Raw genomic sequence first — 26,221 nt, forward strand, 5'->3', positions numbered from 1 at the left:
GCAGGTGTTGTAGAGGGTGCCTTAACAAATAGTCGATAAGATTTACTATCAGTGCTCTCTAAACGGCTTTTTGTAGTTAATTTTACTTCTACTTTTTAAGGAATCGGATATTCTAGTAACTAATTAGCCCTGCCTTATAATTTCGCGGACACTCGCTTTCGATAGGGCACTGCAGCAAGCTGCTTAATCATCACCGCGCGGTGACTTGGTTAACCTGCTAATTAACTAACTAACCTAGTAACTAACCTAGTTAATATAACCTTCAATGCGTGAGGATATTAGACCTTAGCGTTCCTCATCTACTGATTTGACTAAATTCCTGAAATAGGTTTTATTATTTAATCAGACCATTAACTATTTCCTGTCACACTAGTTGTTAAGCAGCTTGAGATATTACCTTCTCCCAGGTACTTTCTTGGGTTAACAAGTAGTTTATAAGGTTATATCAGGTTATTTTGAGAATATCTGTCAAGACGCTCACCTCGATAATGGTATTCTAAGTTAACTCCGTCTACTGAGTTCTCCAGAGATACCCCGCTGTTTTCCCCCTATATACATCGAGCCTCAAATCACAACAGATGGTTTAGATACGGCGAAGAAAACGCGTCAGCGCGGGTAATACAGTAGCCTCGGGGTCGCCGCGACCCCTACAAGGGACTGATTATTTATAACTTAGAAGAAGCAGTTATAAATATTCTATTCTTACTAGGTATATGGAAGTAGTGGAGTGGTTTGGATCTTCGAGTCCTAGAGAGACGGACACGCACCAAGGGCGACGGGGAGTACACGGGAACGTTTTCAAAAATTTTATCAGCGGGCGAGTGGATCAACAGAGGGCTCGATAGGCCACACACTAAGAGGGGAACAATTAGGTGGGATGATGTAGCCGTCAAGGATATCCAGTTCATCTGGAAACGAATTCCGGTTTGTCGTTTGTCCCATTTACCATCCCTAGCTGCATATTGGCGAGAAGAATTCCGGACGTGATTGGTGGCATCTCTACCCGTAGGCGCCGAGGCATAACCTAGTCTCCTGTTTCCCGTGCGGCGCCGTCAGGGACCCTTTTTCTCCACAGACGTGCACTTTGCACAGTTTTAAAGCTATCTGCACCTCTTCACCAGCTAACACTCATACAGAGAACTGTCCTGGTCTAGCTAGGTGAAGCCAAAAAGAATTATAAGAGAAAATCAAGCATAAGGAAGGGGATGATAGAGCGCAGCGAGTCCACTCACGTCGTAGAAGAAGATTATTATCCAGGCGCAATGGCGCAGAATCGCGAATTTTACAAGTAGGTTCCTTCTGCCTGTGAGCTAGTTGAAGGAGGGATGTTTGCATGTACAGACGGATGCTCACAACGTAGGCATTAGGTATTTCCAGCTGCCCCAGCGCCGTGGTTTCCTACATCAACCACCGGTCACCCCAGCCACAGAAGCCGCGGAGAAGGAGCTGCTGCCGCAATCCTCCCACGATACGACACTGACGGCGCTGGCACAGTTGGGTGCCTTGCGGCTGAGTGCACAACGATGTATGATCTCTCTCTTCGATCACCACAACCAGTTCATTTTGGCCGAATCCACTCGCACCCTAAGTCTCCAGAATGGCCGGGTCCATTCCGAGGGCGATGCTCTGTGGCTAGGAAGCAGCGTCATTCGGAAGCTGGATGGCATCTGTCACTACGTCTGCGACAACGCACAGCTCAATGCGGGGCAAGAGGAGCAATCGGGGGCATACTTCGCTTTGATCATTCCGGATTTGATGAAGGACGATCGAACGAAGCAGCGCCAATACGTCCAGAACGCACCCCATCTGAGATTTTACGCCGGAGTTCCGATCATCAGTCGGCGTGGTATCGCCATCGGCGCATTTTCCGTCTGTGACGGGGCGCCGCGCTCAGGTCTAGATTTACTGGAGCTCCGCTTTATGAGAGAGACGGCAGCGGCTATCATGAATCACTTGGAAATGGTTCGTTCCAAAGAGCAGAATCGCTTGGGGGCTAATATGATTGCGGGTCTGGGGAGCTTTGTCGAAGGTCGAGTATTTCCATCAGACAGCGCCCACAGCACTACAACCAACCGCAGTAGCGGGGCAAACCCTGCCTGTCCGCCGACGGGTCAGCGATCGGGGCCCGATGGGCACCGCCCAGCTCAGGGAAAGACAGGAAACGCCTCGGTGCACAGTATGGATAGGTCGTTCTGATTTTTGGTGTGGGCTAGTACTGACCTCGAACCTTTAGGAGTGGAGGCACCGGAAGCACGGGTATCCGAATCGGCATCGTTGGCTAAGGATAGCAATGATCAGCAGACGACGCTGTCATCGGGCACAAAGGAAATATTTCAGCGGGCAGCCAAGGTACTACAGGAGTCCATGGAGGTGGAAGGGGTTATTTTTTACGACGCGAGTGTAAACAGCTATGGGACCTTGTTACGTACTTCGGACGATCGCAGCTCGGACATTGAAGGCAGCGTTTCCGGAGATGGAAACTCAGGGAGCGATAGGGAAAACGCTGCTACGGGCGTTTCATCCTCGGAAGCCGATGATTCAGCCTTGTGTGATGTGCTTGGGAGTTCGACAGTGGGGGATCTGGATCAACCGGTTGGGGGTATGTGCGAGACCTTTCTACGCTCTCTTCTTCGCCATTATCCGCGCGGGGGGATCTTCAACATTGACGAAAGCGGTGGGATCTCATCTAGTGAGGGAAGTGATAGTGCGCCCAATAGTAGCGTCACGCGAGAAGTCCTGTTCCGCCATATGGAACGGGACCAGCCTCCGCAGCTGCGATCGAAGAAAAAGCGGCAAAAATGGAGTGCCCAGGAAGAGAGCAGGGTCCTGGTTAAAACTTTTCCATCTGCAAGGAGTCTGGCCCTGTTTCCCTTATGGGATTCGCGACGCAATCGCTTGTTCTCGGCAATGATTGTGTGGACCAATTCACCCAGAGTGTTCAGTCTGCGAGGAGAGCTTGCATATTTATATGCATTTTCCAATAGCATCATGGCAGAGATACATCGCTTGGACATCGAACTGGTGAATAAAGCCAACCGCACCTTGGTGAGTAGCATTTCACATGAACTTCGCAGTCCTCTGCATGGCATTTTGGGCAGCACGGAACTGCTAGGGGATTCGTCCATAACGCCGTCCCAGCGCGTCCTTCTGGAGACAATAGAACATTGCGGCCGATCACTTCTCGACATCATCAACAATATGCTTGACTTCGCTAAAATCAACCAATTCACTCGCAAATCGCGCTCCACGCGAACCAAGGACCGAGTTCGGCGGCGGCGGCAGCAGCGGGCACTGCCTGGACAATACATGCCGAAGGACTCTCCTGGGTACGGAGTGGCCAGTCTCACGTCAGATGTTCCGTTAGATACCGTCTTGGAGGAAGTGATCGATACGGTGTTTGCCGGCCATTGTTTCTCGAACAAAAGTGGTCTCCAAGCCCCGGACGTTGTACCAATCCCTCTTGGACACAGGAACGGCGCCATCATCCACGACAATTCACCATCCGACGTGATCTCCCACTTCAATGAATCCCTCACGGTCATGTACGAGGTTGAGTCGGGTGCCGGATGGCTTTTTGAAACCCAGGCCGGTATCTGGCGTCGGATTGTCATGAATTTGTTCGGGAATGCTTTAAAATATACTCCCTCCGGTTACATATTAGTGACACTGAAAGCTGTCCCTCTTCCAACGACATCCAAGTCGAAACCACTGCCACCCGATGATTCTCCCGTGGAAGAAATGGTAAGAGTGGTCCTCACAGTCAAAGACTCTGGCCAAGGGATCGATAGAGAGTATATGAAAAGCAATGTGTTCAAACCCTTCTCACAAGAGGATGCGATTTCTCCTGGTAGCGGACTTGGCCTCAGTATTGTGCATCAGAATGTTCTCTCCTTACAGGGTAAAGTTGATATCAACTCCATCAAGGGAATAGGAACGGAGCTGACCGTTACGGTCGACCTCCCGCGTCTGCTGAAAGCCGGCACAGGGCGCAGTGGAAACGATTTACCGCCACTACAAAACGCCAAGGAAAGTGTCCGTGGCAAGTCTATTGGATTTATTGGCTTTGACGCACCATCGACGGCGGAGGAGGAAGTCCATTCCGTTGTGCGCTCTTCGCTGACTCGTATGTGTCAGGAGCATTTTGGAATGCAAGTCGGCCTTGTTATGACCGGTGCAGCTGTTCATGATATTTACGACTTTTACCTGGTACTACATTCTCGTCTCGATGAAGTAACCCAAGTCTGGAGCCAGACATTAGCGGCGGAGAGGAATAAAGGCCGAGACTTCAGGGGAAGCCCTTCGGCTGTTGTCATTTGCTCGACCCCACAGATGGCACAGAGGCTGTCCACCAGTGCTAGCCAGGGGGCACCCTCAGGCATCTTTGAATTTATTAGCCAACCATGTGGCCCGTCCAAGATGGGAAATGCCCTCCTGGCGTGCATCAAGCGCCAACAAGCTCAACTATCCCAGCCTCTGGCAACACTTGTGGACCCAAAGACTAACAGTGTTACCCACTCGGATAACTCTATCCTGGCCGCATCATACGCCACGCAAGATAGCGCGAACCCTGTAACTATGTCTCTCGCAAGCATCTCATTGAATCAGCCAGAGGCGACCGTTACGGTATCGACCTCTTATTTCGTGAAATGCAATACTAGAGATATCGCTAACTGAGGCTCACAAACAGGCTCAAGTCCCATCGGTCCTCCTGGTGGATGATAATGATGTAAACCTCAAGCTACTGGTCGCGTTCATGAAGAAAGCCAAATTCTCGTACCTTACCGCTTCGAATGGGTTACAGGCCCTAGAAGTATATAAATGGCATTTTCCAGCGGTCCAAATTGTACTTATGGGTAATGTTTCCTCCCTCAATCTACTTTCCTCCAGATGTCCTTAACTAATGTCCCGCACTAGACATCTCAATGCCGGTAATGGACGGCTTAGAATCAACAAGGGAGATTCGTTTGTTCGAGAAGATGCGCCAAGAAAGTAGCAATGCTGCGACCAAACCTGCTACTATCATCGCATTATCAGGTCTAGGCAGCGCACAGATTCGACAAGAGGCATTCAATTCCGGCATGGACTTGTTTCTTACCAAGCCGGTCCGGTTTCAAGAATTGGTGAATGAAATAAATGGACTTATATAGGAGTCTGCGTCAGGTCTACACGGTAATCTGTTTCTCACTTGTACCAGAGACACGCTGAATGATTTGACATATATTAGAATTAGCTCGATATAACCACCGATAGGCCATTGGGAGAACGTTTAGAGCGGTTATTCGAAACCTGCAGAATAGCGCCTTTTAGCCTCTCCATGGATTTATAGCTCCTCATTGAAGGACTTTTCACATAGGAGATAGGCGCGACCTGACCTATCATGATTTACAAGACTCTTCGCACCTTCAGGTCGCAGCTGCTCTGGCATGCAGCGTGTCATCAGCGGTCTCACCCTCTTTGTCAGACAACAATTGAGCCCCAGCAGCTTTAAAAAGGAACGAAACATAGCCGGAAGCACAGCCTCTAAATTTCTAGCCAGCTGGATGGTTTGACACCACCGAAGCAATAGACCTAGTCTTCGTTTTGCGGCATGTTGGATGGATGGGAATATGGTGTTCCCAAGCGCTGTCTATTCCGTCCAGTGTCGGCAGTGATAGCCGGGAATCCTCGAGATTCAGTATCCTTCAATATCGTGACCCATCATGAGCGAAGGCAATCGCGTGGCACGTCCTGTGCATTCCGCTTGGATCTAAAATTCTTTAGTTATTATTGTTACTTGATTCCGATAGCTTTGTTCCAGTCGTGGGGCTTATATCCGATGTGTTCAAGGCTCCTTCCTATGCAGCGAGGAACTCATCCTCTATCCATAGACTTTCTAAACATTTCCCGTAAAAAGAGCTGCCTCTCGGCTACCCCCTTTAGACCAGGGATATCTCTTTTCTTCCCGACTCATATCTTCTACACTGGCTACTGTCCCTTCCACGGCTTGTTTCTACCAGCTCACTTCACTGGACCAGATAATCGATTTGCTTTTGTTGGTATGGAGCACATGAATTGTCCCTCTGTACGCCTCGTCTCGAACACTTTGTGCCGTTAGTTACTCACTTCCTCACGCACGTGATTCCAGTTGCGGGGCAGAGGATACCGTGTTAGTGCACCGCTATAGTACGGTGTAGGGTTTGGGCATGTTGGCGTTGGCTACCTAACAAATGGCATGGACCAGGTGGCTCTTAGTCCCCGTGTGGGTACTCACCCCACATGACTAGGGGCTTTGATAAGTCTGTTGTAGATTAATCGAGACACCTTCTGAGCCCGCTTTGCGCTGACTTAGCATCTGGAATTCAAATCTGCCACTATTCCCGTGATTACAATCCTATCTGCTCCAACTCGCTACTCCCAAGATGTACGACCACTACCCCGCGGCGTGGCGCCGCTCAACCAGTAAAATTATGCGGGAATCTCAAAAACCACTTCTGCAGTTTTCTATATTAACAATTCAGAAAGGGAAGACAACGCGAGTCTTTGAAAGCCTAACTAGTTCCATCTATCGGCGAGAGCTCCCCTTGAAGGAATGCCTGTACCGCAACATTCCCTTTGTGATATAGCCGTAGGTACGAACAAATAGATGGACATTCCACTCTAGCTCTAAGTTCAATCCACCATATACTGCGACTTACTTTGCGGTACCATAGATACAGCAACAAAAGCGCTACGGGGTCCCTTTTCCGGAGCAAGTCTTCGAAAGCGCCATGGATACTGCGCATGAAGAGTTGAGTTTGACCTGTTGTGACCTCACTATCTGGGAGGTCTAGGATCTGGGATACTGCGTGGGCGGCATAGAAATACGGATTGTTTTTCGCCGTAGATGAGGCTTTGAGGAGACACATGGCAGCCAAGGCCCTTGGTATACCATCTATGCCCCTCTCTGGCAAGGGTGAATGCATGTGAGCAAAGGTCGCCGCCATGACGCGGAAAAGACTGTCCGGTCGTAGCGGGTTCACTATGTGCCACAGTGACATTTTACCCCTGCTCATACGTAACCAGTCCAAATCGGAGTGGTCGGAGGACTTTAAGGGCCACGATTCTTCCGGCGTGCATGCATCAGGGGACGAGAAGGTCAAGACAGCCAGAGCAGCCGCAGTGCCCCAGATTGGGTCCTTATCTTTCGCTTCAATCGGTTCTCTTAACCGCCTGTTGAGAAGAGCTGTGCTTTGCGACCAGTGATAGCACTCTTCTAGGCTGCGACGACAGCCCAATGAGCTATTCAGGTGGCGGTCATATGTAAGTGCCACAGCTAGAGAGGCGTGCATTAAAAAAGGGTACTGTCAGCCATATGTTAGCTGAGCTTAGACCCATACTGTAGAACCCCGCTTTGATTCGGTCTGATGGTGACAGAATCAATGTAATAAAACTTACGGCGAAGGCTAGTCTCAGGAGATTACGATTCACTTGTATCATATTAGGGTCATCTGGGGTAATGAGACTTCGTCCAAGATACCGGGTGATGAAATCTTGACACTTTGCGTTCAACTGATAGAATGTGGATTCGTCAGACGTCCAGACAGCACTGGCCACAGGGGGCTGAAGCTCTGCTTTTCCTCGAACCACCAATGGCCTCCTCCCTGTGTCAGCGGCGATGGGTTGTAGGTCGGGAATGTTAGACATGAAGTTGCATAATACCCCAAATGAACTACATCTCTTGCAATGCGGCTTGCCTTCGTCGCACTAAGAGGCCAAGGAGATTCCATTCAGCCAAGCACAAGTCTAGGAAAGCCGAGGGCCTCCTACCTTGAGTTTTCTGAGCTTGCAATTTCGGCAGCCAAATCTCGACCTCCGCAGAGTCCTACGCTCCCGAACCTCTCTTGGAGAAGTCGAGGCCATACTTGGTTAATTGTCCAATGCTTTGCGCAGTTTGTCTGTGAAGGATTTTCCTGAGCTCGAAATGGATTCAACGCTGAAGAGATCCGTGGTAGGTGGAGGAGGTCATGGTCACCCTAAGGAACAACTAGTTTCACATCGTCGCAGGCATCCATGCGCTAACCTCCTTTAGGAAACAACACACCTTCCACGCTAGCTATTCCTCGGATGCAGAGGTCTCTGATTGGCTGAGGGTCCTGCCCTGACGCTCACGCCAAGTATAATAAAAAGCAGGTCGCATCAGACGGGCCGTCACTACATCAAGGGTAGGTAGTTCGAAATGATAGCTGAATGCTATAAGAAGAAGGATATCCCTCAATATCCTAGGAAGAGAGGCTAATGTCTAAGGCACTGGAATCAGGGAACTTTGACTTAAATTCTAGGCTCTGTTTATATATGATCCTCCACCTCGAAAACATCTATTTACACAAAAAGACCAAATGGCCACCCACCTCGCCGCTGTCTCCCCGGCCAAAGGCAAACTCTTTGAGCTCCGAACCCGCCCCACCCCAAAGCCAGGACCAGACGAGCTCCTCATCGCCGTCAAATCCGTAGCCCTCAACCCGGCAGATGCCTACATGCGTGACCAAGGCCTCTTCATACCCACGTACCCCACGGTCATTGGCTTCGACATTTCGGGGTTAGTCCTCGAGGTCGGCGACAACGTCCCTACCGGTGCTACTGACAATGGTCCGGTCCCCTTCTTCCGACCGGGTATCACCCGCGTCGCCGCCTACGCCGCCTCTTTCTGGAAGTCCTGCGATCCAGACTACGGCGCATTTCAGGAGCGGTGCCTCGTCCCCTGGCAGCACGCTGTGCCCCTTCCGGACGACGGCATGTCTTGGAATCACGCGGCAACCTTGCCGGTCGCCGTCGAGGTACCCCTTAACGCGTGGGATGTCATGGGAATCCCCCGCGTTGCAGAAGCCCCTGCTTCTGCTCTAGTCTCTGCTGGCCCTACCGGTACCGATGCGAACAGAGGGAAGCAAAAGAATAACATGGAAAAAAGAGAAGCTCTCCTAATCTGGGGTGCCTCGTCTAGCGTAGGTACCATGGGCGTACAAACAGCCCGGCTGCTGCGGGAAGACCCCAACTCTTCTTTCGCAGCTGTGTACGCCACGGCTGGACCGGCGAATAAGAGTTATGTGAGTTCACTGGGTGCGGACCGCGTGTTCGACTACAGAGACTCTCAAGTTGTGGAGGCGATCGTGTTGGCGGCCAAGGAGGACGGGTTAGTCATCCGGCATTGTTTTCTTGCTACCGGGCAGCTGGCGCCCTGTCAGGCTGTGCTTAAGGCATTCCTCGGAAAAGATCAAGAAGGGAGGGAGATGAAGACCGCGAAGATCGGGTCGGCTCCTGTACTTCCTCCAGATGCGGAGGTCGTGAACGGGGTGGAGACGATATTCGTGCTGCCATCGATGGTGGAAGGGGAGAGGCTGGAGCAGTTCCGATACTGGATTGGGACATGGCTGAGGGAGAACCTGGCCAAGAGGACCATCAGGCCCAGTCCGGAACCGAGCGTCGTGGGAAAGGGTTTGGGGGCTATTAATGCTGGGTTGGACCAACTGCTTCGGGGGGTGAGTTGTACGAAGTTGGTTGTTGAGGTTGCGGAGTGAGAGCGTCTGGGGCGTTGACACGGGGTACAGAAATGATTGGCATAGATAGATAAGATATTGTATAGAAGCAGGAAGCTAATTGAAGAATCCCGGTGGTGGGTAATGCCTTGGGGCCTTATATGGAGCTCATTCTTGTCAGAATCATGCTTATTGTGCCTTAGTGCTATCTAAGCTAGCTTATCACTAACGTAATTCCCAACCGAGCGCCGCACCTCACGCGTTTCTCGCGCGGTTGAAGCTCTCGCTCAGTTCAACCACTCACCATGCCACCAAAAGCGCGTACAAGTTCAATGCTATCTAACGCCCAAGATGAACAGCACGAAGCCGGTGAAGCCAGGACAGCGCTGGGTGCTGCTAGAGACAGCTCTCCGCAAATGCAAGGCCTCCAAGGCACACCTCCAGGAGCAAAAGCACGATGTAGAGAATAGTTTAGATACACGCTAGGATAGGAAGTTGCAACTTCAGCGGGAGAAAGATGGTCTCACCAAACAACTGAACGCGTGCCGGAAGGAGGCGCCTGATTTATCTGACGAATTCAGCTCACTTTGTCTCTCGAAGCAAAGTACGCGGAGATCAAGCGTTGGAGGCATCGTATATACGTTACTCTGCGGCGTTGGAATCGGCCGAGCCGATGCCGCGCCGTATAATGCAGGGTCATTCTCCGCGTGCCTTGAATTTTGTTCTAAGATTCGGTGCAAAGCATTCCACTACTGGTTTCCACCTTACCCTCCTGGGAACCTGGGGTATGCTGTATTATGACATTTACCATAAGTATAACAGATATTTCGACTAGCCGCCCTGTTGGCGAGCCTAGCTATCGCTTGGTACTTGCTTTCCCCAACACCTCGTAAGGAGTCGCGACTCGTCAGGTTCGATCCGACTCGGAACCTGAGTCTTGGAGGATCAGGCTCGACTCGAACATCAGGTTCCACAAAGATAGCAAACATGTGACGGCCAATCATATGATAATATTGGTGCTATCTATCTAGAAATCTAAGCTTGAGGGGAAAAAGAAGGAAGTGTTGTGGGGGGGCATGAGACATGTGCAGGGAAATAGGCAAGCTACAGACAAGCAGCGCAAACCCCAGCGAGTTCGTCACGCCTGCCTCACCTGTTTCTTACTGGCGAGGCATCGTTGGAGGTAAAGCATGTATTATCTGAGTCAGGAAATACCAGATCCGCTAGGGTCGTGGATATGAATAGGCAAAGCCAGAGCCAAAGGATTGATTTAGTAGCCAAAATATCGAATATAAATGTGAGAAAAGTTCAACAAAGAGAATGAATAGGGAGAATCTAAAGATAACAAGAGGTGAATAACAGAAGATAAGCTATCAGGCAAAATGCCAATAGACAACAGCAATATTCTATGTAGAGCACAGAGAAGCATACAGTTGCAAGCACAATGAAAGTCTTGTATTAGATAGTCTTGTATTAGATATATTTCCCTGGGTTGTCCTGGTTTGTAAATAGCCTGGTGAAGCATATGTCTGATGCTAATTTGTTGACTCCTACAGGCTCAGGACTAATTGTCGTGATTATATGCTGTCTAGATCAATCTTGACTATTGGAGAATTGTGCTGTGCCATCGGTCCGATTCCAACCTTTCCACTCGTTAAATTCTATGGTGCCAAGGCTCCCGTGCGGGAACAAAATAGAAAGATCTAATATAAAAAACCGATGAAGCAAACTGCGGATGCTACTCTAGTATCACAGTGGATAGAGGATAGGCGATTATCGAAACAAAGATGAAGCAGTATGCCAACCGATAAACCAAGAGATATACCAGAGCAATCAGGTGGCCACCAATAAGATATTAAAATCATGTCGCGGAAATCTTCGCACAACTCTATGCTTGTCCAACAGTCCAGCTGCATCGAACCAAGGCTGCCAGCAACTATATCTTCAGCAAAATATTTTTTTTGAGAAAGCAAACGTATCAGATCCGACAGACGCCGAGATATTATTTCCGGATTAATCGCTTGCCAGGTTCCAGGGAGCTGTTGGGTACGCAAGTTGGGCTTTCTCGCTTCTTCCAGAAGCGCTTAGGTATCCATATCAGAAAGAGTAAGGAAGCCTCTTCCAAGCGTAATATGCACGGTGACAGGCTCGACGAATCGAAAGAAAGACACAAGCCCTGGATAAGAATTCAGAAGATGGATGGCCAATGCGTTCACCGTGCAGATCTTAGAATGTGTGTTTTCCCTGGTTAGTTAAAATTCTTTCTCATCTAGCAGGTAAAATGCCGGGGAAATCATACATCTCCCTGGTTAACTTCACATTCGCAAAGAGTATTACTCCAAATCCAGCACAACTCGCAACTGTCCGCCATCGGTCACCCCAGCGCAATTCTTCACTCATCGTCGATCGGTACCGTTTAGATCCACTCTCATATTTATCCTCGAGAATGGAGTTCCCAGAAAGGGTACCATTGTCTCGGCCGGTCCGAAATTTGACTAGTAAGCCATCCTTATCTCTTTCCTCTACTTTCATTTCCCCTCAATGGGCTGCACCAAACTGGAAGCAGAAGAGTTCGTTGAGACTTGGAACTACGTCTACGTGGGTATATAGCGAGGAGTAATTAGACAAGGGATGGACAATGGCTGGAAATTGGAAAATATAAAGCTAGACATGGGGCCATTCCTGTTCAAGACGGGATGATAATGAGGGCTATGGTGATAAGGAACTTCCAAAGCTTGAACAATATCTCAACTAAATTTTCCAAGATAGTTTTATCCAGGGGTATTAGCTGCGCAGACTACTGCAAACATAAACACGGATTTTTAACAATAGGGACCAGGCCCAGGCCCTTTAAACCGAGCGCCAGATTTGTACAGGGGGCCCTCTTTCTGTCAGAGATAAAAATACTCTTATTAAATCGCGGGATATTACCAAGGCAGAGAAAGAAAAGGTGGGGAGAGACCAAGGATGCTAAGAAACACCGCAATAAAATACTATATAATAACTAAATTAGGGCATTGGAGAACCAAAAAGGGAAGGGAGAGCTTAGATAGGCGACTAGGCTAGATAGAAAGCTACTTTATTATACAGGTAAGAAAGGAGAAGTGCTGTAAATAGCTCCTAAATTGCCAGGAAGGTTAGAAAATGATAGTTAGACTAGGGGACAATTAGACCCGGGAGGCCCTGAACCGTGACAGCGGTGAGGGCCCTGGGGGCGAGTATAACTGTATAATCAGCACACATCTTTTGTGCTGAGCTTCGTGCTTTGAATTTATTCTGCCTACGTTTAATAATTTTAATGAACTTTAACCAGAGCTCAGTCGTCTAGTCTAGAAGAACTTCTCTCCGTCACAAAGCAAAAGCAATACTGAGGAAACCTTGTCATTGTACATTTGCAGTTAAATACGAGACTGTCCACTCTTCTGAACGCCTTGTGCCCGACGCTACTATGTATGAACTTAGTAATTCCTATGGAAATCGATCCGGTGGCTGTCATCCGACAGGCTCCGTGGATGTGAACCAATAAGTTTTGAATGGCGATGTGCCGTAAATGAAACCAAACATCTAGTTGATCATTGAGCCTAAGCAACCCAATGCGTTCTTCAAGAAAACGTCCATAGTCTATTATCTTGCCGGCACATATCAATGATCACACGGTACACCCTGAGCGTTTTATGTGTATTATCCATTTCTGCAAGATGGGCAAAGATGGTACCTGCTTCTCGACCACTCAGTTTCTCACGAGATTCTTTCACCCATCCATAATCGTGGTGCTCACACTTGACTACAAGAACCCCCTACAGGAATTCCTTAGCAAGATCTACACTGGCTGACCCGGTAAACATTGTCATGGCTGGCTTGTCTCAGACTATTGTTGAAGAATCTGCCTCAAGACGTCCTCTTACAGTCCTTTCATGGCACTTTTCCTGCTTATTACGATCCGTTTCCTTTTTTAAACAGACATGATAGCCCTGCTCTTGAATGGATATCTCACACTTCAGTATACCTGGCCACTTGTGGCATAGGACATGCTTCAATGGATATCATCGAAGACGAGGTCATCAAACAAGAGATTTGAAAACATTCTTTTAACATCGCTCCTCTCCCAATGTTGCTGTTTCCCAATCCTGTCAAGTATACCATTAAACTTAGGGATCGCGTCGCGGTAGCATTCGTTCTTGAGATAATCCTGAAAGGGCTTGCCACCCACCGTGAATTGTTGCCTGTGAGAACCCATATAATTAGAAATATGCCTAGGACTAATACCTTGCTCAGGAAGCAGGTTGAGCGAAGTTGTTATTCGCAGGAAGCATTCTACTAGCGAGAGGACGTTGACGCACCATTCCTTGGCCCAGTGGGGCCTGATATTAAGTTCTTGCCCTTTCCATTGCCTCAACTTCATCCACTCATCGAGGACTTCTTGAGCAAAACCATCCCAGAACTGTGCTACTGACTGCAAGGTCAAAACCTCAATCGCGCATGTTCCGAGCTTGTTACCGCACTGAGGCGCCATAACCACGTTGCTGTCGCCCATTATTCGCATCTCAAGAGGCATACGCATGGGACAATTTTTTGTGTGCTCGTATGCCTTGATGATTGCCTCCCACCAGGCGTGTTGAATAATACTAAAGTCGGGTTTGTTCGCATCGTCGGGTCCCGAAGGAAGCTTGAAGTGGACGCTTAATAAATGCCGGAAAGAAGACTTGCAAATGGGAAAGAAAGGGATTGCGGCACGCTTACAGGTATCTCAACTTCCAAATCTCGGACACGTGTGTTTTGAATTGCTCTTCTAAAATGAAGTGCATCTGGGAGCCACGTTTTGATTTCTTCCTCCGCCGGCAGAGAAGCCATAGCTAGTCTCGCTGTATTCGTACTGTTAGGTTACCTCTTACGTCTCGTGTTGCTGGATATGGTATACTGCTTACAAACTAGAGAAGTCCGAAGCATTGGCAGGAGATCTTCAGTCTTTGTGTCTCTGGCGAGATCTTGCGCGGCTTCCATGGCGATCGCCTGGAGCCACTGCGTTGCAATCTCAATCTTGCTGGGATATTCTTTCACGTCGGAGGAATCCGTCGTTGTGGACCATGTATTGACCCAAACCTCATCGGCATATGGGAACCAAAACCACTCTGTGTAGTAGTCATGGGCAGCTCTCCTCTCAAACTCCTCCTGGGCACGTTGGATTGCCTCAGGAGTACGATCCTGGTAGAGTGCCGGAGGCACGCGGGAACGAAGGCGTTCTGGAGGCGGTATGGCATCAATAACTGGCAGCTTCTTAGGTCTCATAATCGCATACGTCATCTGGTCGACTATGAGGGTGATATGAGTGACGACTCCAATCAACCCAAAGCAACCACTGGCTGCAGAGAGAAAGTCGCCATCGGATCGAGTGATTTTCTGGACCTTTGCATTGGCATCAACATACTCGATGGCGTAGACCAGGTCACTCAATGTTTGATGTTTGATACCGGCCCCGTGGCTACGTATGTTTTAGCAAGCTCTCGCCTCTACCAAAACGTCTCGATCTCACACACCAGATTGGAGCATTGCTACCACCAAATGTAATCTCAACCATAATCACATTGAGAGGTAGCGTTAGGCGCTTTGACGCTATACACCACGATCGGAACTGTTCATTGGTCGTTGCGCAGCCCACACGGACGAGTGACTTTGTCGGATCTTCTTTTAAAGGGCCAATCTCGGTGATTGAGTTCAGTTTCGTAGACTTGCCTTGGAATAGCGCCGGACAGACCGGAGTGAGAGCCTCTACATTGGGAATTATTGTGGCTCTCCGCAAATCTAGGGTAGAGATGAGTATACATCCCGTTGCACGAGTAAAGATCGGCGACCAGGAATGGCCTAACGAATCTTAGTGCTCGTCATACACTAAGCTATGAAGAAGACAATGCATACGATAGCCTGACACACGCACCCCCAACTTCGATTTAATGGCGTATTGAACAATTTGTTGTACTCCAAAGCTCGTTGTTGGGAAACATGTGTAGATAGGTTTATCTTCGATGGTTCGTCCCCAATTGGTGAACCGAGCGTCAATATATGTCCGCCGGGTTATTAGCACTACGAGGTATATAAAAGTGGAGAAGAGGGTTGTGGCCTACCAAAATAGGATTGGACCGCTGAGGATCATTAAAAACACCAATGTCGACTTCTTCTGGTCTTGCAAAACATCGGCCTGCACAGCAGCATAAGAAAGACAATTTCGATAATGTGCCTTTGAAACTGCCTAGCCAGTTTCGCCGCCTTCTCTCAGCGCCATGAGGAGGAGGAAGCTGAACCTGGCCTGCACTTTCCATGTCCTGAAGCTCCCGCCGACTCCCTCTGATGACGTCGAAGTCAACGTCTCGAGCAATGTCCTCTAACTTGCCATTGTCTGTGAATTTCTGCAATAGTTCACATTGGTTGGACGTGCACGATTGTAGGAGACGGTTCCATTCTGCTACATGGGCTGTCTTGAAGCTCTGGAGTATCTGTCGGGTGAAGTCTTCATCTCGCACTGCGCCATCATCTGCCCAATTTGTCTCGAAGAGAACATTAGGAATATTCGGATCCCCAACAGGATCCTCAGACAGATCTTTAATTAGCTTCCGGAAGAGGTCGACCCGCCTTTGGACGGGGGGTGCGGTCAGCACTTCGCCGATTTTGTTCTTTGCAGATGTGTGGTTGTCACCAGGAGGTAGAGAAGGACCCATGGCTGTAGCTATGCGGAATTGACCGCTTATAGCTCTGGAAAGACGAAGGCGTCAATTTCTTCTGTTTCTAGCAATATTTGAAGTGGAGCCCTCTTTGTCTCTTCATCCTAGATTGAAAAGTCAGTACATGCGTAGTAGTGGTGCTTTTGAAAGGAACTGAGAGAAGGCGGGTGAAGATTAATCTAGGGGACGTACTGGATACTCGTGTTTGTCTCGATATACGAAGGAGAATAGACAATAATACATCCGTGACATACTCTAAGGGGATTTATGTAACTTTAATAGGGCGCTGGAAACGAAGTGTGGTATCTACCCGGTGAAGAACCTTAACTGCCTAGCTGTTCGCATTTCTTTACCTTGGCTTGGTTCAATCGGCACCGTTCATAGTAAGATTAATACTTTGGAAAGCATGTCACACCACAAATATACCTACCCATGGGAAGCATAATCTAGGTCGCCTAGTCCGGGTGGCATTGACCAATGTATTTACTTTTTGTCAGATCAGTCTCTGAGAATGTATTATGAGGGTTAGAAAAAGCGGCCCTATGTAGTATAGAACCAAGAAAGATTGTTGTCATAGTGTCACATTAGTTCGGTGATTGTCTGGTTCCTAACTGAGCCAAGCACATAATATACGTTGATGACTGCCTTATAATCTGCCGATCCTCCTCCCTTGGAAATCAAATAAGCTCTACGTCGGTCAGCAGATAATCAGCAGGGCCTATTCATAAGGTTTAAGTGCCGTGTTATATTTTTCGTGGCTAACTAGGCCGCACGCGGAAGGAGTCTGGTTCGGCGATGAACCAAACTTTTGATGAGCTGGATGACGATATGCTATCTGCCTAACCTGCAGAAGTTGACCGCGTACCAAGTCATGAGCGAATCTGTGGAAAGCCAATCTCAGTACATCATCGTAGAACGTGGTTATAATCTAGGCCCCGTGGTACTTGGTTAACATCTTCTTGTCCCACAATATTTACATTGTTTAAGAATATGGTCGATAATAATGTGTCTATGCTAGCCAATCTAGAAGGGCGCTTTCTGCTCTGCACCGCTCTGCCGGAATCATCTACTACATTCGCATCAATCAAAGTATGATGGGAAGGAGAAAGGCTGGCAACTTAGGTTGATGTGCCGACTTTATCCCAGTGCGACAAGCATAATTCCTCACCGGCTGTCAGCAACGAAGCTAAGACCTAATGATGATCCGGGTTGAATTAAGTATTATGCAGCAACTCACAGAACATAGGATTCAGATTTCTGTCAGAACTTGACTGGTGATGTTTGCTCTTCCGCGAGGATTCCATCCCAATCAGGAACGCGTACCTTACACATATGCTAATCTAGAAGAAATTGCTGGAGAACCTGACAGGCCCGATCGATGTCCTCCTAGATCAGACGATGCCCAACATCACTGAGCACCTCGACTTTCGAATTCATTATCAACAGTAGAATATGTACTGGGACCCTGAAATTAGAGGAATGGCTCACTAGAAGATAATCACCAGAATTATGCTAACCGCAGGTTATATACGTCAGATAAATGGTGGGCAAATCACACGAGCTGGAGGGGTTTAAATACGCCCTGTCCCTTCAACCCCCGTGTCTGCTGTTGTGGACACCGAACGAGATTTGTCGGCCCTCCAGCCCGCTCCCGAATCCCGAGATGAGACAACAGTCACTAGAGTACCAAAACGCATAGAAAGGACTCCGGAAACGGCTATCTTTCTAACTTCATCCCCATTGCAGGCGACTATACGGTTGCGAGACGAGGCTTGAGCTGCTTACGACCGTTGGCCGACACAACGATGGATCATAACGTAGAAGGGAAACGAATATATTACGAGCCTTGAACATTGGGCTAGATGATTGAACCTGAATACTACATCAACTTGTTGGGGAAGCATGAGGGTATTTATGTTTCTCGACGTCTCTCACCAAGTGGCCATGAAATGAAGTAGATAACGTCCAACAAAGATCCTTGAAGAATCAACAGGCCCTTCCAACCATAACACACTTATCTTACTTAACCTGACTATCACTACTCTCATGCTACTGTCCATTTAGCAACAGAGTATATGTTGCGATGGCTGGGATTGGGATAGCCAACCATCGTTATACGTTCCATAAAGATGCCGGAATCCCCGGAACCCAACAGCCATCGGTAAAGCCTCTCGATGACGGCGAAATAATAAAGTATAATCCTGCAGGAATGACCACAGCGGTAGATGCGGAGGTGCAGCTCATCGTTGCGCCTGCATACTCGCTCGATAATGCAGTGATCCTGGACCTGCTGAGCAAACAACCTTCATCGGCACTTCGGCAAATGATCATTATCTGCTGTTTTATAAGTATGGAGGTGATTTGGCGCGGCATGTGGAGTCACTTAGAAGGGTTAAGACAATAATTGATCAGCCAGACTCAAAAAGTGCTGAAAATATTAAATTGGTGCTGTGGTCATATAAAGCTTTCTCTGAGGGGTTTATTCTGGGGCCGGCTCGCTTGGAGTAGCCGTCTCGCCGGGGAATTAATTACGACCTAGTCCTTAAACCCAAATATGCGTCGATATAGCCAACTGATGATAAACAGAAACAAAAAGGAAAAAAAAGAAAAGTCAACGCCCGGCTAGACTTCTTCCAGCAATGGATGTTGCAGATGACCAGATGCTCTGACTACAATCTTGGCGCTTACCAACACCCTTCCTTTGCTGTTGCCTCTAATATCCTGTCCTAAGAAGGCACCATGGGTATCCTCAAAGTCGATATCTTTGATGGCTTTCCAAATACCATGTATATCATCTGGAGGAAGGGGAATCTGTAACATAATAAGCTAAGTTTAAAGCACCGGAAAAGGACCACAACTCACGTAGTTTGGATAGGACCACATGAATGTAAAAGACGCGGTACCGGGGAGGCGATCAATATGGTAAAGTCCGCTCGGAACAATCAAAATTGTATCGGCAATGAACAGCTTCCTGGCTGACTTCCACCATAGAACAGAGCTTCCGGGAAAATGCCCTCCTGTCTTAAGAACGATTAGGTCTGACTCGCCTTGAGTTTCACCTGGGACGTGAGAACACAGGAGAGGAAGGTTCTCTCCGGTCCAAAGTTTCAGTCTGCGGCCGTCAGCCCTGTTTCCAAGCCACTGCTCGTCCTCCGCTGATATGAATAGATCACAATTGAAGACCTCCGCCCATTGAATACTGGTGGAGAAGTAGTGCGGATGCGAAATAACAATGGCCTGGATCCCGCCCAGTGAGTTCACGTGCCGAACAGTTTCCTCGTCGAGATAAGTAATACAGTCCCACAGAACGTTCCCAGAGGTAGGACCCCCGAGAATAAGGAAGGCCCTTTGACCGATAGCCAGCTTCGGGACCGTGTGTATGGTGATTAAGTTGGGATTATCTGGGTCGGTGGAGAAGACATTACGATATCCCTCCTTCGATGAGTGCAAGCTTCTGAGGGATGTCCATGATTGGCTGAACTCCGCGTTAGCTCCCAGTTAGCTAGAGGGAAGGAACACGGGAAATTTACCCGGTTGGAGGTACATATTGACGTGGATCGTCACAGATCTTGCATGAAGTCAGTCCTGCACTAACGTCGTACTGAACACCACAAGTAGAACAAATCAATAGATCCAGCGTTGAGAATCGCATTGCTCGCAGACAGTAATGGTAACCCTTGAAACGAAGCGAAATAATGATGGACAGTTACCATTTGCTTACGGATTTGCCGTTTATATATGTAGATAAATATATAGGTCCCATGATATCACGTGCATTGCTGGCTTACGAACACGCCCAAGTCTAGGCTCGATCGAGACTTTGGCTATTTTAAATCTATCCTAGTGGGGCGACTTGTTTTTATGCAAACACTCGTTGTCTGGGCATGTCGAAGCAACCAAAATTACCACTAATGCTCCCGCTATTAGCCATTATTCTACTCAATTCAGATTAGTCCCTCGGTCACCATCTAGGCCACGATTACACCATACCACCATGATATCGCATTATTCGATGATCATTTTCAGGTCTATAAGTATTGCTCATTTATCATTAGGTCAGATATCAGACTCTTTCTTTCCATGACTGCACGTCTTAGAATGCGGTAGATTACTGGGTAATACGGAATCCCGCATTCTCGATACCTCTCCAGATAAGGCGTTATATTTGGTTTAGTCCGTTTCACACCCTTTAATTCGATTTATAATCCGTACCCATAATTATTTATCGGCATTATGTCCCATTACATGGTTGTTGTAATGAACAACTTTGAGTAACGGAGCACGGCCCTGAAAGAGTGACATGGAATATATATGTATCTGCTTGGTCGACCTAACCACAACAAAGTTGAATATATTTGGGCAGGCAATAAGCAAATGCGGCTCCTCAACTCATGAATGAGACCCTGTAGATATTCCTCCAAGTACAGAAACCCTCCACCATATTATCGGAAAGAAAATCTATCATGAATATCTTAAGCTATGAGGATAATAAGCCAATGATATAGAATTCCTTGGGATTGTAAGGGACTCGACTGAATCATTAGTTGATTAGGTAGTCTATCGTGAAGAGACTAAGCTAAAGAGAGGAAAAGAAAAGAAAGCATAAAGCTATTGTGTTGTGCTGCCCTTATAGACAAAGGGTCATGTGACTACCACTCGTTCAACTGATTGCTTAAACCTCTATCCGTGACAGGGATGATCTTTCATAGTACTCACAGCTCAAAAGTCGTGGTTGAGACCCTTTTTATTACATTATGATACCCTATTAAAAGCACTTGCAGGCTGTTATACTAGTGTATAATCAAGTTAGACAGGGTAGCGTAATTTGGTTAAACTAGTTGGAAAGATGGCTCTGGCTTGTGGTAACAGAAAGGGTGGCACTCACTAACATGCATTTATATTACTATATTATTGCCTAATTTTTACTTTTCAATGATCATTATATGATATGTATGCACTTAGAAAGTAAAGCGAAGCAATTGCCTCGCATATTTCTAGAGTGGATATGTGTCATGGTATTGGAGAAAGTTTTGTAAGCTATAAGAAAAAACAACATATTTCTTTACACGGTGCAAGAATTCTACAGCAATTCAATAGATAAGGATTACATTAGTTTGGTTCACTGCCGTATTCGAATGATAGCATTCTAAGAGTAATAGAGGAGGTATGACTCTTTAGATACTTTTTTTCTAAAACACCCTAAAAAGGCGGGAGATAAAAGATTTAGTATATAACGAGAAATTATTTATGTTGGTCTACTAAACAGTGAAGATAGTCCCTTCCGTAGTTTTTAGATTCAGGGCTAATCTGTGGCACTAGAAACTATTAGAGTATAACTAATCAAAGAGCCCACAGATGGAAGGTCATTAGAACGTACTATAGCATATATAATGACTAGTTTATATATAATAGAGCGGTACGATTAAGCCTGGCGCTCAAATATCATAGGCCGACAATAACTACCTCACGCTAGGCTTCCTTAAGGCATCGGGCTTTATTCATTATAGAGGCGGTGCATGTAGTTGCAAGGCTGTGTATCTGGCAGGGATAATATTAGGAACCGGAGGCTATCAATTGGACGTGGACGTGCCAACGTATTTCTCGTGAGGCTGTGTTCAGCCTGGTCCTTTATCACGCTATTACTCAGATGAGTTTATTTAACCTAGACTGTTTTAGAAGGACCTGCACACCTTTCTTACTACATATCCATTTATACCAGGTCAATAAATCAAGAATCAATATTTCCGAAGTGGAAATTCCTTTCAACTCCGCAAGAGACCCAACCAGCATGTCTCCCAACTATACACACTTAAATGATAAGCATAAGGAGATTCGGCTCTTCCACATCATGCCTGATGAAGAGAGACAAAATACACTTAAGGGAGAGCTCAGGGTTGTATCTCTGGATGATAAACCTGAGTTCATCGCGCTCTCATGTGTTTGGGGAGATCAGATCCATCGCAGAAAGAACCCATTATGATTGATAATAATGAGGTTTAAACCTGAAGGCCGCGCTTTGTGCTCTACGCTCTCAACGTGCCCCCATTGCCTGGGCTAACTACATTTGCATCAATCAAACTGATGATGAAAAGGGGAAAAGGGGGCAGATTATGTTGATGTACCAAATTTACTCCAGTGCAATAACCGTATTTGCTTGGATTGGAGAGGCGACAACGCATGTTAGGGATGCAGTTCGACATGCTAAAGATTTTGCGAAAAAAGGTCGGGGCTCAAACCGATACTTCTATGGACCTAGTGATGCGAAGAAGATCTTGTGACCCGATGAACATGACCGCCAATTGAGTCTAGGGAGTGCTTACATTGGCACTTTGGATATCTTGAATCGACCATACTGGTTCAGACTATGGACATTTCAAGAGTGGCTGGCCAATGGAAAAACATACATTCTGTGGGGTAATTGGTCCTTCCGTGGCCTTGACCTCTTCACAATGACTGGAATTGTCAGTGAATGGCAAGAATTTGTTAGTCTCATCAGCGAATTTCCAACAGGTTAACAGGAACGTGATGGTGGAGAGTCTGTTCATGTCCGGAAGATAAAAGAATTGGATCGTGCTATACAATTCTATCCGTGAACCTCTTTCCAGAGGAGTTGGGTCTTCTGAATTGTTTAAGACCGTGCCCCGCCGCTTACAAACCCTTCTTGAACTGACCTGCCCCCGTAATTGCACTGTGCCGCATGATCGAGTGTATGCGCTTCTCAGTATAATTGACCCCAGCCTGGAAAAATATCCTTATGTCCCAATTACGATAAGTCAGAGGGAAGAGTGATGCATGAGACCACAGCATACATCATTAGGCACGACCGTGACCTGGGTGTATTTACTTGGTTTCCATTTTTCAGATACGCTGCAGATAATCAACTCCCTTCGTGGGCTATAGATTTCGGTGGCGGTTACTCTCGAAACGACCAGCACGCAAGGGAAAAGGATCGATATCAGCTTAAACATATGAAACCTTGATAATGCCCTCTGAGAACAGATAGACGCTTTCCAACCCAGGATTATAGATTAGATGATCTCTCGACCTTGCACCTTTGCGTGCGATTAGTCGGGAAGTGTTGCAGAGTCAAGCAAATTCCATCGGACGATCTAGAAGCTCACAAATCACTTATCCATCCTACTCTGTGTTGCGAAGCATTCTGGGGTCTAAGTTCTCTTCTCGATAATCTAGACCCTGATAGCCAATCCCTTGCAGCTTTGCTGCATTGCCTGGACCTAGAAAAGAGATTTTATCTGCATAAGGTGATCAAGTGTGTTTACAACTTGAAACTGCGTGGTCCAGATCTTGCCTAACACATCGTGATAGACCATTTATATCACCTCCGGCAAGTTTTACTGGCATATGGTTAGGCGAACTAGGATGGTGTGAATCACCTAGTTCTAGTGAGAGGACTGCTCAGCTCTGTGATTGAACGGTAAGCAGTTGTGGTATTTGCTACGACACATTTAGCTCAATCCAGCATTACCTGATTGATTCATTAATACTCTTTGTCTAGTATATATAAACGTGAAAATGAAAAGAAGCGATTGCCTCACACATACATCTCCGCAGTTAACATGAAACTTGCTACCAGAGTCAATGTCGCAAACTGTGAGGACAAGTGGTGTATTCCTTGGTATCATATAATAATCATACAACATTTAAATACTATAGTATATTGTCAGTGTGGTTAACTGTCAAACTAAGAGTCCCATATTCCGAGTAATAGTATCCAGTGGTAGCTTTCTACTATTCACTGAGGTACGATTCTATAGGCATCTTTTTCTAAATTCCCCGCATGGCAGCATGAAGAAAATAGTAGTATAATATATATAGTTCGTTAGCCTCTATCCATGATAGACGACAGAGATAGTCGCTTAGGTATTGTTCTAAACTCCGGGATGAATTGTTTTTTAATTCAGAGACACCGAAAATTATTAAAGTATAACTGGTCACATTGCCGACGGAGGGAAGAGGTCATTATGAACGCATCACGATACATGTAGTTACTGAGAAATATATTATGCAGTGGCATACTTTGACTATCTAATCGGTCTATCGACTGGCCAAGTATTTATTATATATTATATCTTTTTCTATGCTGGCCGGAAACCCTGCTTAATTTGTTAGGGCCTAACGGGAATCTTTAATACAGAATCAAACGCGCTTGATGGAGCTCCGCTTATCGGGTTCACCCTCAACCGCCCCTGCTGCTGATAGCCTGATGCAGCCAGTCTCTCCATTCCTGGTCGGCTAAAATTGATCTTACACGGGCCTCGAGCCACTCCGTGTTTCCCCAAAAGCCCCAGGAGGCCTGGAACCTACACCAATCCACCAGAGCCGTCTCCCAGTGTCGTTTGAATGTTTCCCATTCATACAGGTCCGATTCGGTATTCTGGAGGAGATTCGTGCGGTACCGCTTGAGCAGTTGCTTCTCCCCATCACACATCGCCAGCTGCTTGGGCACCGGCTCATCCGTGTCAACCAGCATACGCAGAGGGACCGAGCAGGTAAACAGTTTGGCGAGGTCACAGACACCCAGGCCGAGCCCGACATATTGAAAGTCAAAGAACGCTACCTCGTCTCCGCTAGTTGTTGTAAAGAGATTCTCTGACTTGACGTCGCCATGAATGTACGATTCAATCGACCTGCCACAAGGGGTTAAGAACAATGCAGCCATCTCAGCGATGGAGAGTTCAGAGCCTTCTGAGGCCGTGCACATGGCCTTTGACCACTCCGAGTCGGTGTCTTGAGCTAGCGAAGCGTATTCTTGACGTCGTGTCGCAAGGTAGGTATACCCGCCGTTCAGCCACAGCCCGCTCCCCATATCTTTGCCTGTGGTCTGTCTTCTACGGAATTCTTCGAGGGGTGGTAAGAGATATTCGTCAAGACCATCTGGCAAGAGTCCCCACGAGCGGCCGTGGAAGCGGGCCAGCCAGTCCAGCGCCCCACAGACCTGTGTGCGGCTCAGCACGCTCCTCTTTCCGCCTGCGACGGGAAACTTTGGACGCAGATCGACCATGACGGTGGCCATCAGATCTCCGAGTCCCTCCACGCCATCTATGTCTCGCGTCGAAACCAGGCATTTGGCAACCGCAATGTCGTCGCCTAGCAGCGGAACCACATCACTGTAAAAGTACTGCTCTACCTCGTAACTCAGGATCTTTCGCAGGTGGCCCTCATCCTCATCTCCCGCGCTTTTCCTTGGAGGTGAGATGAGCTTCAGGATGAGAGGATAGGTGGTTCCAGCGGCTCCCGAGTCCAGCCCGCAAAGCTTGCCCACATGCTCCGCCGCTTCGTCGGTGGTAGCTCGGGCAGTGATGGCACAGATGTGTCCGTACCCTGCCCACAAAGTTTGTAGTGTGGTGCACGAGACGAGGTCGAGCGAGTGCCAAGAAAGCATTATCCTCGCGACGCGGTCAGCAGGTGGAGGAGCCATGGTGACTGGAGGCCGCTCCAACTGATGTAACCGCAGACTTATATGTCCGGGTTCTTTACGGATATATTGTTCTGCGGTCGATTTGGCACCACGACGACGACAATGAGAGTGTGAAAATTATCTCTTAGTAACATCTTAGTCAGGTTATCTAAACTAACCCTATCTCGGAATGGCGCCAATCTACTACTGTATAGAGACTCTCCTTCACACGCCGACCTTTGTTTCCACATCCCATTCGTCAATACCCCTACAGTACTTGGCGATATCATGCAGAAGAGAAACGGAAGGCACATATAGAAGGGGGAAAACGTCCAGCAATCACAGAGTAAGGATGTCTGAGTTTAATACTTGATACTTGTATTTATTATTCACAGCCTTTTCGTTCATAGTATATATACACACAACGGCTGCTTCCATTAAGAATCCCATAAGCAGAAGTGTTGCAATGGGTCCATGCAAGTCATTCCATCTGAGGTCCCTGAAGCGGTTAAGCCCTATTCTGCTCTGGCCGTTACAGAGATTACCTCTCAATTGCTCATCATTTCTGCCAGTCTATGCGATATCTCTTGCAGAATGAAGTC

The 26,221-nt window shown here is 47.5% G+C and overlaps 7 protein-coding genes across 7 annotated transcripts; 3 read left to right on the forward strand and 4 right to left on the reverse strand.

The window, feature by feature from the left end:
* Window positions 1-1,262: 1,262 nt before the first annotated feature.
* Window positions 1,263-5,147, forward strand: BDW43DRAFT_314810 (putative sensor histidine kinase/response regulator; the record flags this gene model as incomplete). Its single annotated transcript, XM_032047910.1, has 5 exons — window positions 1,263-1,288; window positions 1,368-2,176; window positions 2,234-4,623; window positions 4,688-4,853; window positions 4,915-5,147. The coding sequence occupies 5 exons, from the start codon at window positions 1,263-1,265 to the stop codon at window positions 5,145-5,147; spliced, it is 3,624 nt and encodes a 1,207-aa protein (XP_031896444.1).
* Window positions 5,148-6,527: 1,380 nt separating this feature from the next.
* On the reverse strand, window positions 6,528-7,908 carry BDW43DRAFT_322095 (Zn(II)2Cys6 transcription factor domain-containing protein; the record flags this gene model as incomplete). The annotated part of the gene is made up of 3 exons (XM_032049485.1): window positions 7,786-7,908; window positions 7,414-7,722; window positions 6,528-7,319 (listed from the first exon to the last, which is right to left on the reverse strand). The coding sequence occupies exons 1-3, from the start codon at window positions 7,876-7,878 to the stop codon at window positions 6,528-6,530; spliced, it is 1,194 nt and encodes a 397-aa protein (XP_031896445.1). The 5' UTR covers window positions 7,879-7,908.
* A 416-nt stretch (window positions 7,909-8,324) lies between these two features.
* On the forward strand, window positions 8,325-9,584 carry BDW43DRAFT_322099 (zinc-binding alcohol dehydrogenase family protein). Its single transcript, XM_032049486.1, has one exon. It carries the CDS (start codon window positions 8,355-8,357, stop codon window positions 9,528-9,530), a length of 1,176 nt encoding a protein of 391 aa, XP_031896446.1. The 5' UTR covers window positions 8,325-8,354; the 3' UTR covers window positions 9,531-9,584.
* Window positions 9,585-13,521: 3,937 nt separating this feature from the next.
* BDW43DRAFT_314813 (uncharacterized protein) lies at window positions 13,522-16,198 on the reverse strand (the record flags this gene model as incomplete). Its single annotated transcript, XM_032047911.1, has 6 exons — window positions 13,522-14,154; window positions 14,229-14,350; window positions 14,414-14,967; window positions 15,023-15,347; window positions 15,402-15,566; window positions 15,646-16,198. The coding sequence occupies 6 exons, from the start codon at window positions 16,196-16,198 to the stop codon at window positions 13,522-13,524; spliced, it is 2,352 nt and encodes a 783-aa protein (XP_031896447.1).
* Window positions 16,199-18,591: 2,393 nt separating this feature from the next.
* Window positions 18,592-19,893, reverse strand: BDW43DRAFT_287966 (metallo-beta-lactamase family protein). The gene is made up of 3 exons (XM_032043218.1): window positions 19,732-19,893; window positions 19,064-19,676; window positions 18,592-19,012 (listed from the first exon to the last, which is right to left on the reverse strand). Exons 1-3 carry the CDS (start codon window positions 19,851-19,853, stop codon window positions 18,824-18,826), a joined length of 924 nt encoding a protein of 307 aa, XP_031896448.1. The 5' UTR covers window positions 19,854-19,893; the 3' UTR covers window positions 18,592-18,823.
* A 1,937-nt stretch (window positions 19,894-21,830) lies between these two features.
* Window positions 21,831-22,747, forward strand: BDW43DRAFT_287967 (uncharacterized protein). Its single transcript, XM_032043219.1, has one exon. It carries the CDS (start codon window positions 21,849-21,851, stop codon window positions 22,179-22,181), a length of 333 nt encoding a protein of 110 aa, XP_031896449.1. The 5' UTR covers window positions 21,831-21,848; the 3' UTR covers window positions 22,182-22,747.
* A 1,560-nt stretch (window positions 22,748-24,307) lies between these two features.
* On the reverse strand, window positions 24,308-25,662 carry BDW43DRAFT_287969 (uncharacterized protein). The gene has a single exon (XM_032043220.1). The coding sequence runs from the start codon at window positions 25,638-25,640 to the stop codon at window positions 24,399-24,401; it is 1,242 nt and encodes a 413-aa protein (XP_031896450.1). The 5' UTR covers window positions 25,641-25,662; the 3' UTR covers window positions 24,308-24,398.
* Window positions 25,663-26,221: the final 559 nt, after the last annotated feature.

The sequence above is a fragment of the Aspergillus alliaceus genome (assembly GCF_009176365.1).
Source record: "Aspergillus alliaceus strain CBS 536.65 unplaced genomic scaffold BDW43scaffold_51, whole genome shotgun sequence".
In the NCBI taxonomy this organism is placed as follows: Eukaryota; Fungi; Ascomycota; class Eurotiomycetes; order Eurotiales; family Aspergillaceae; genus Aspergillus; species Aspergillus alliaceus.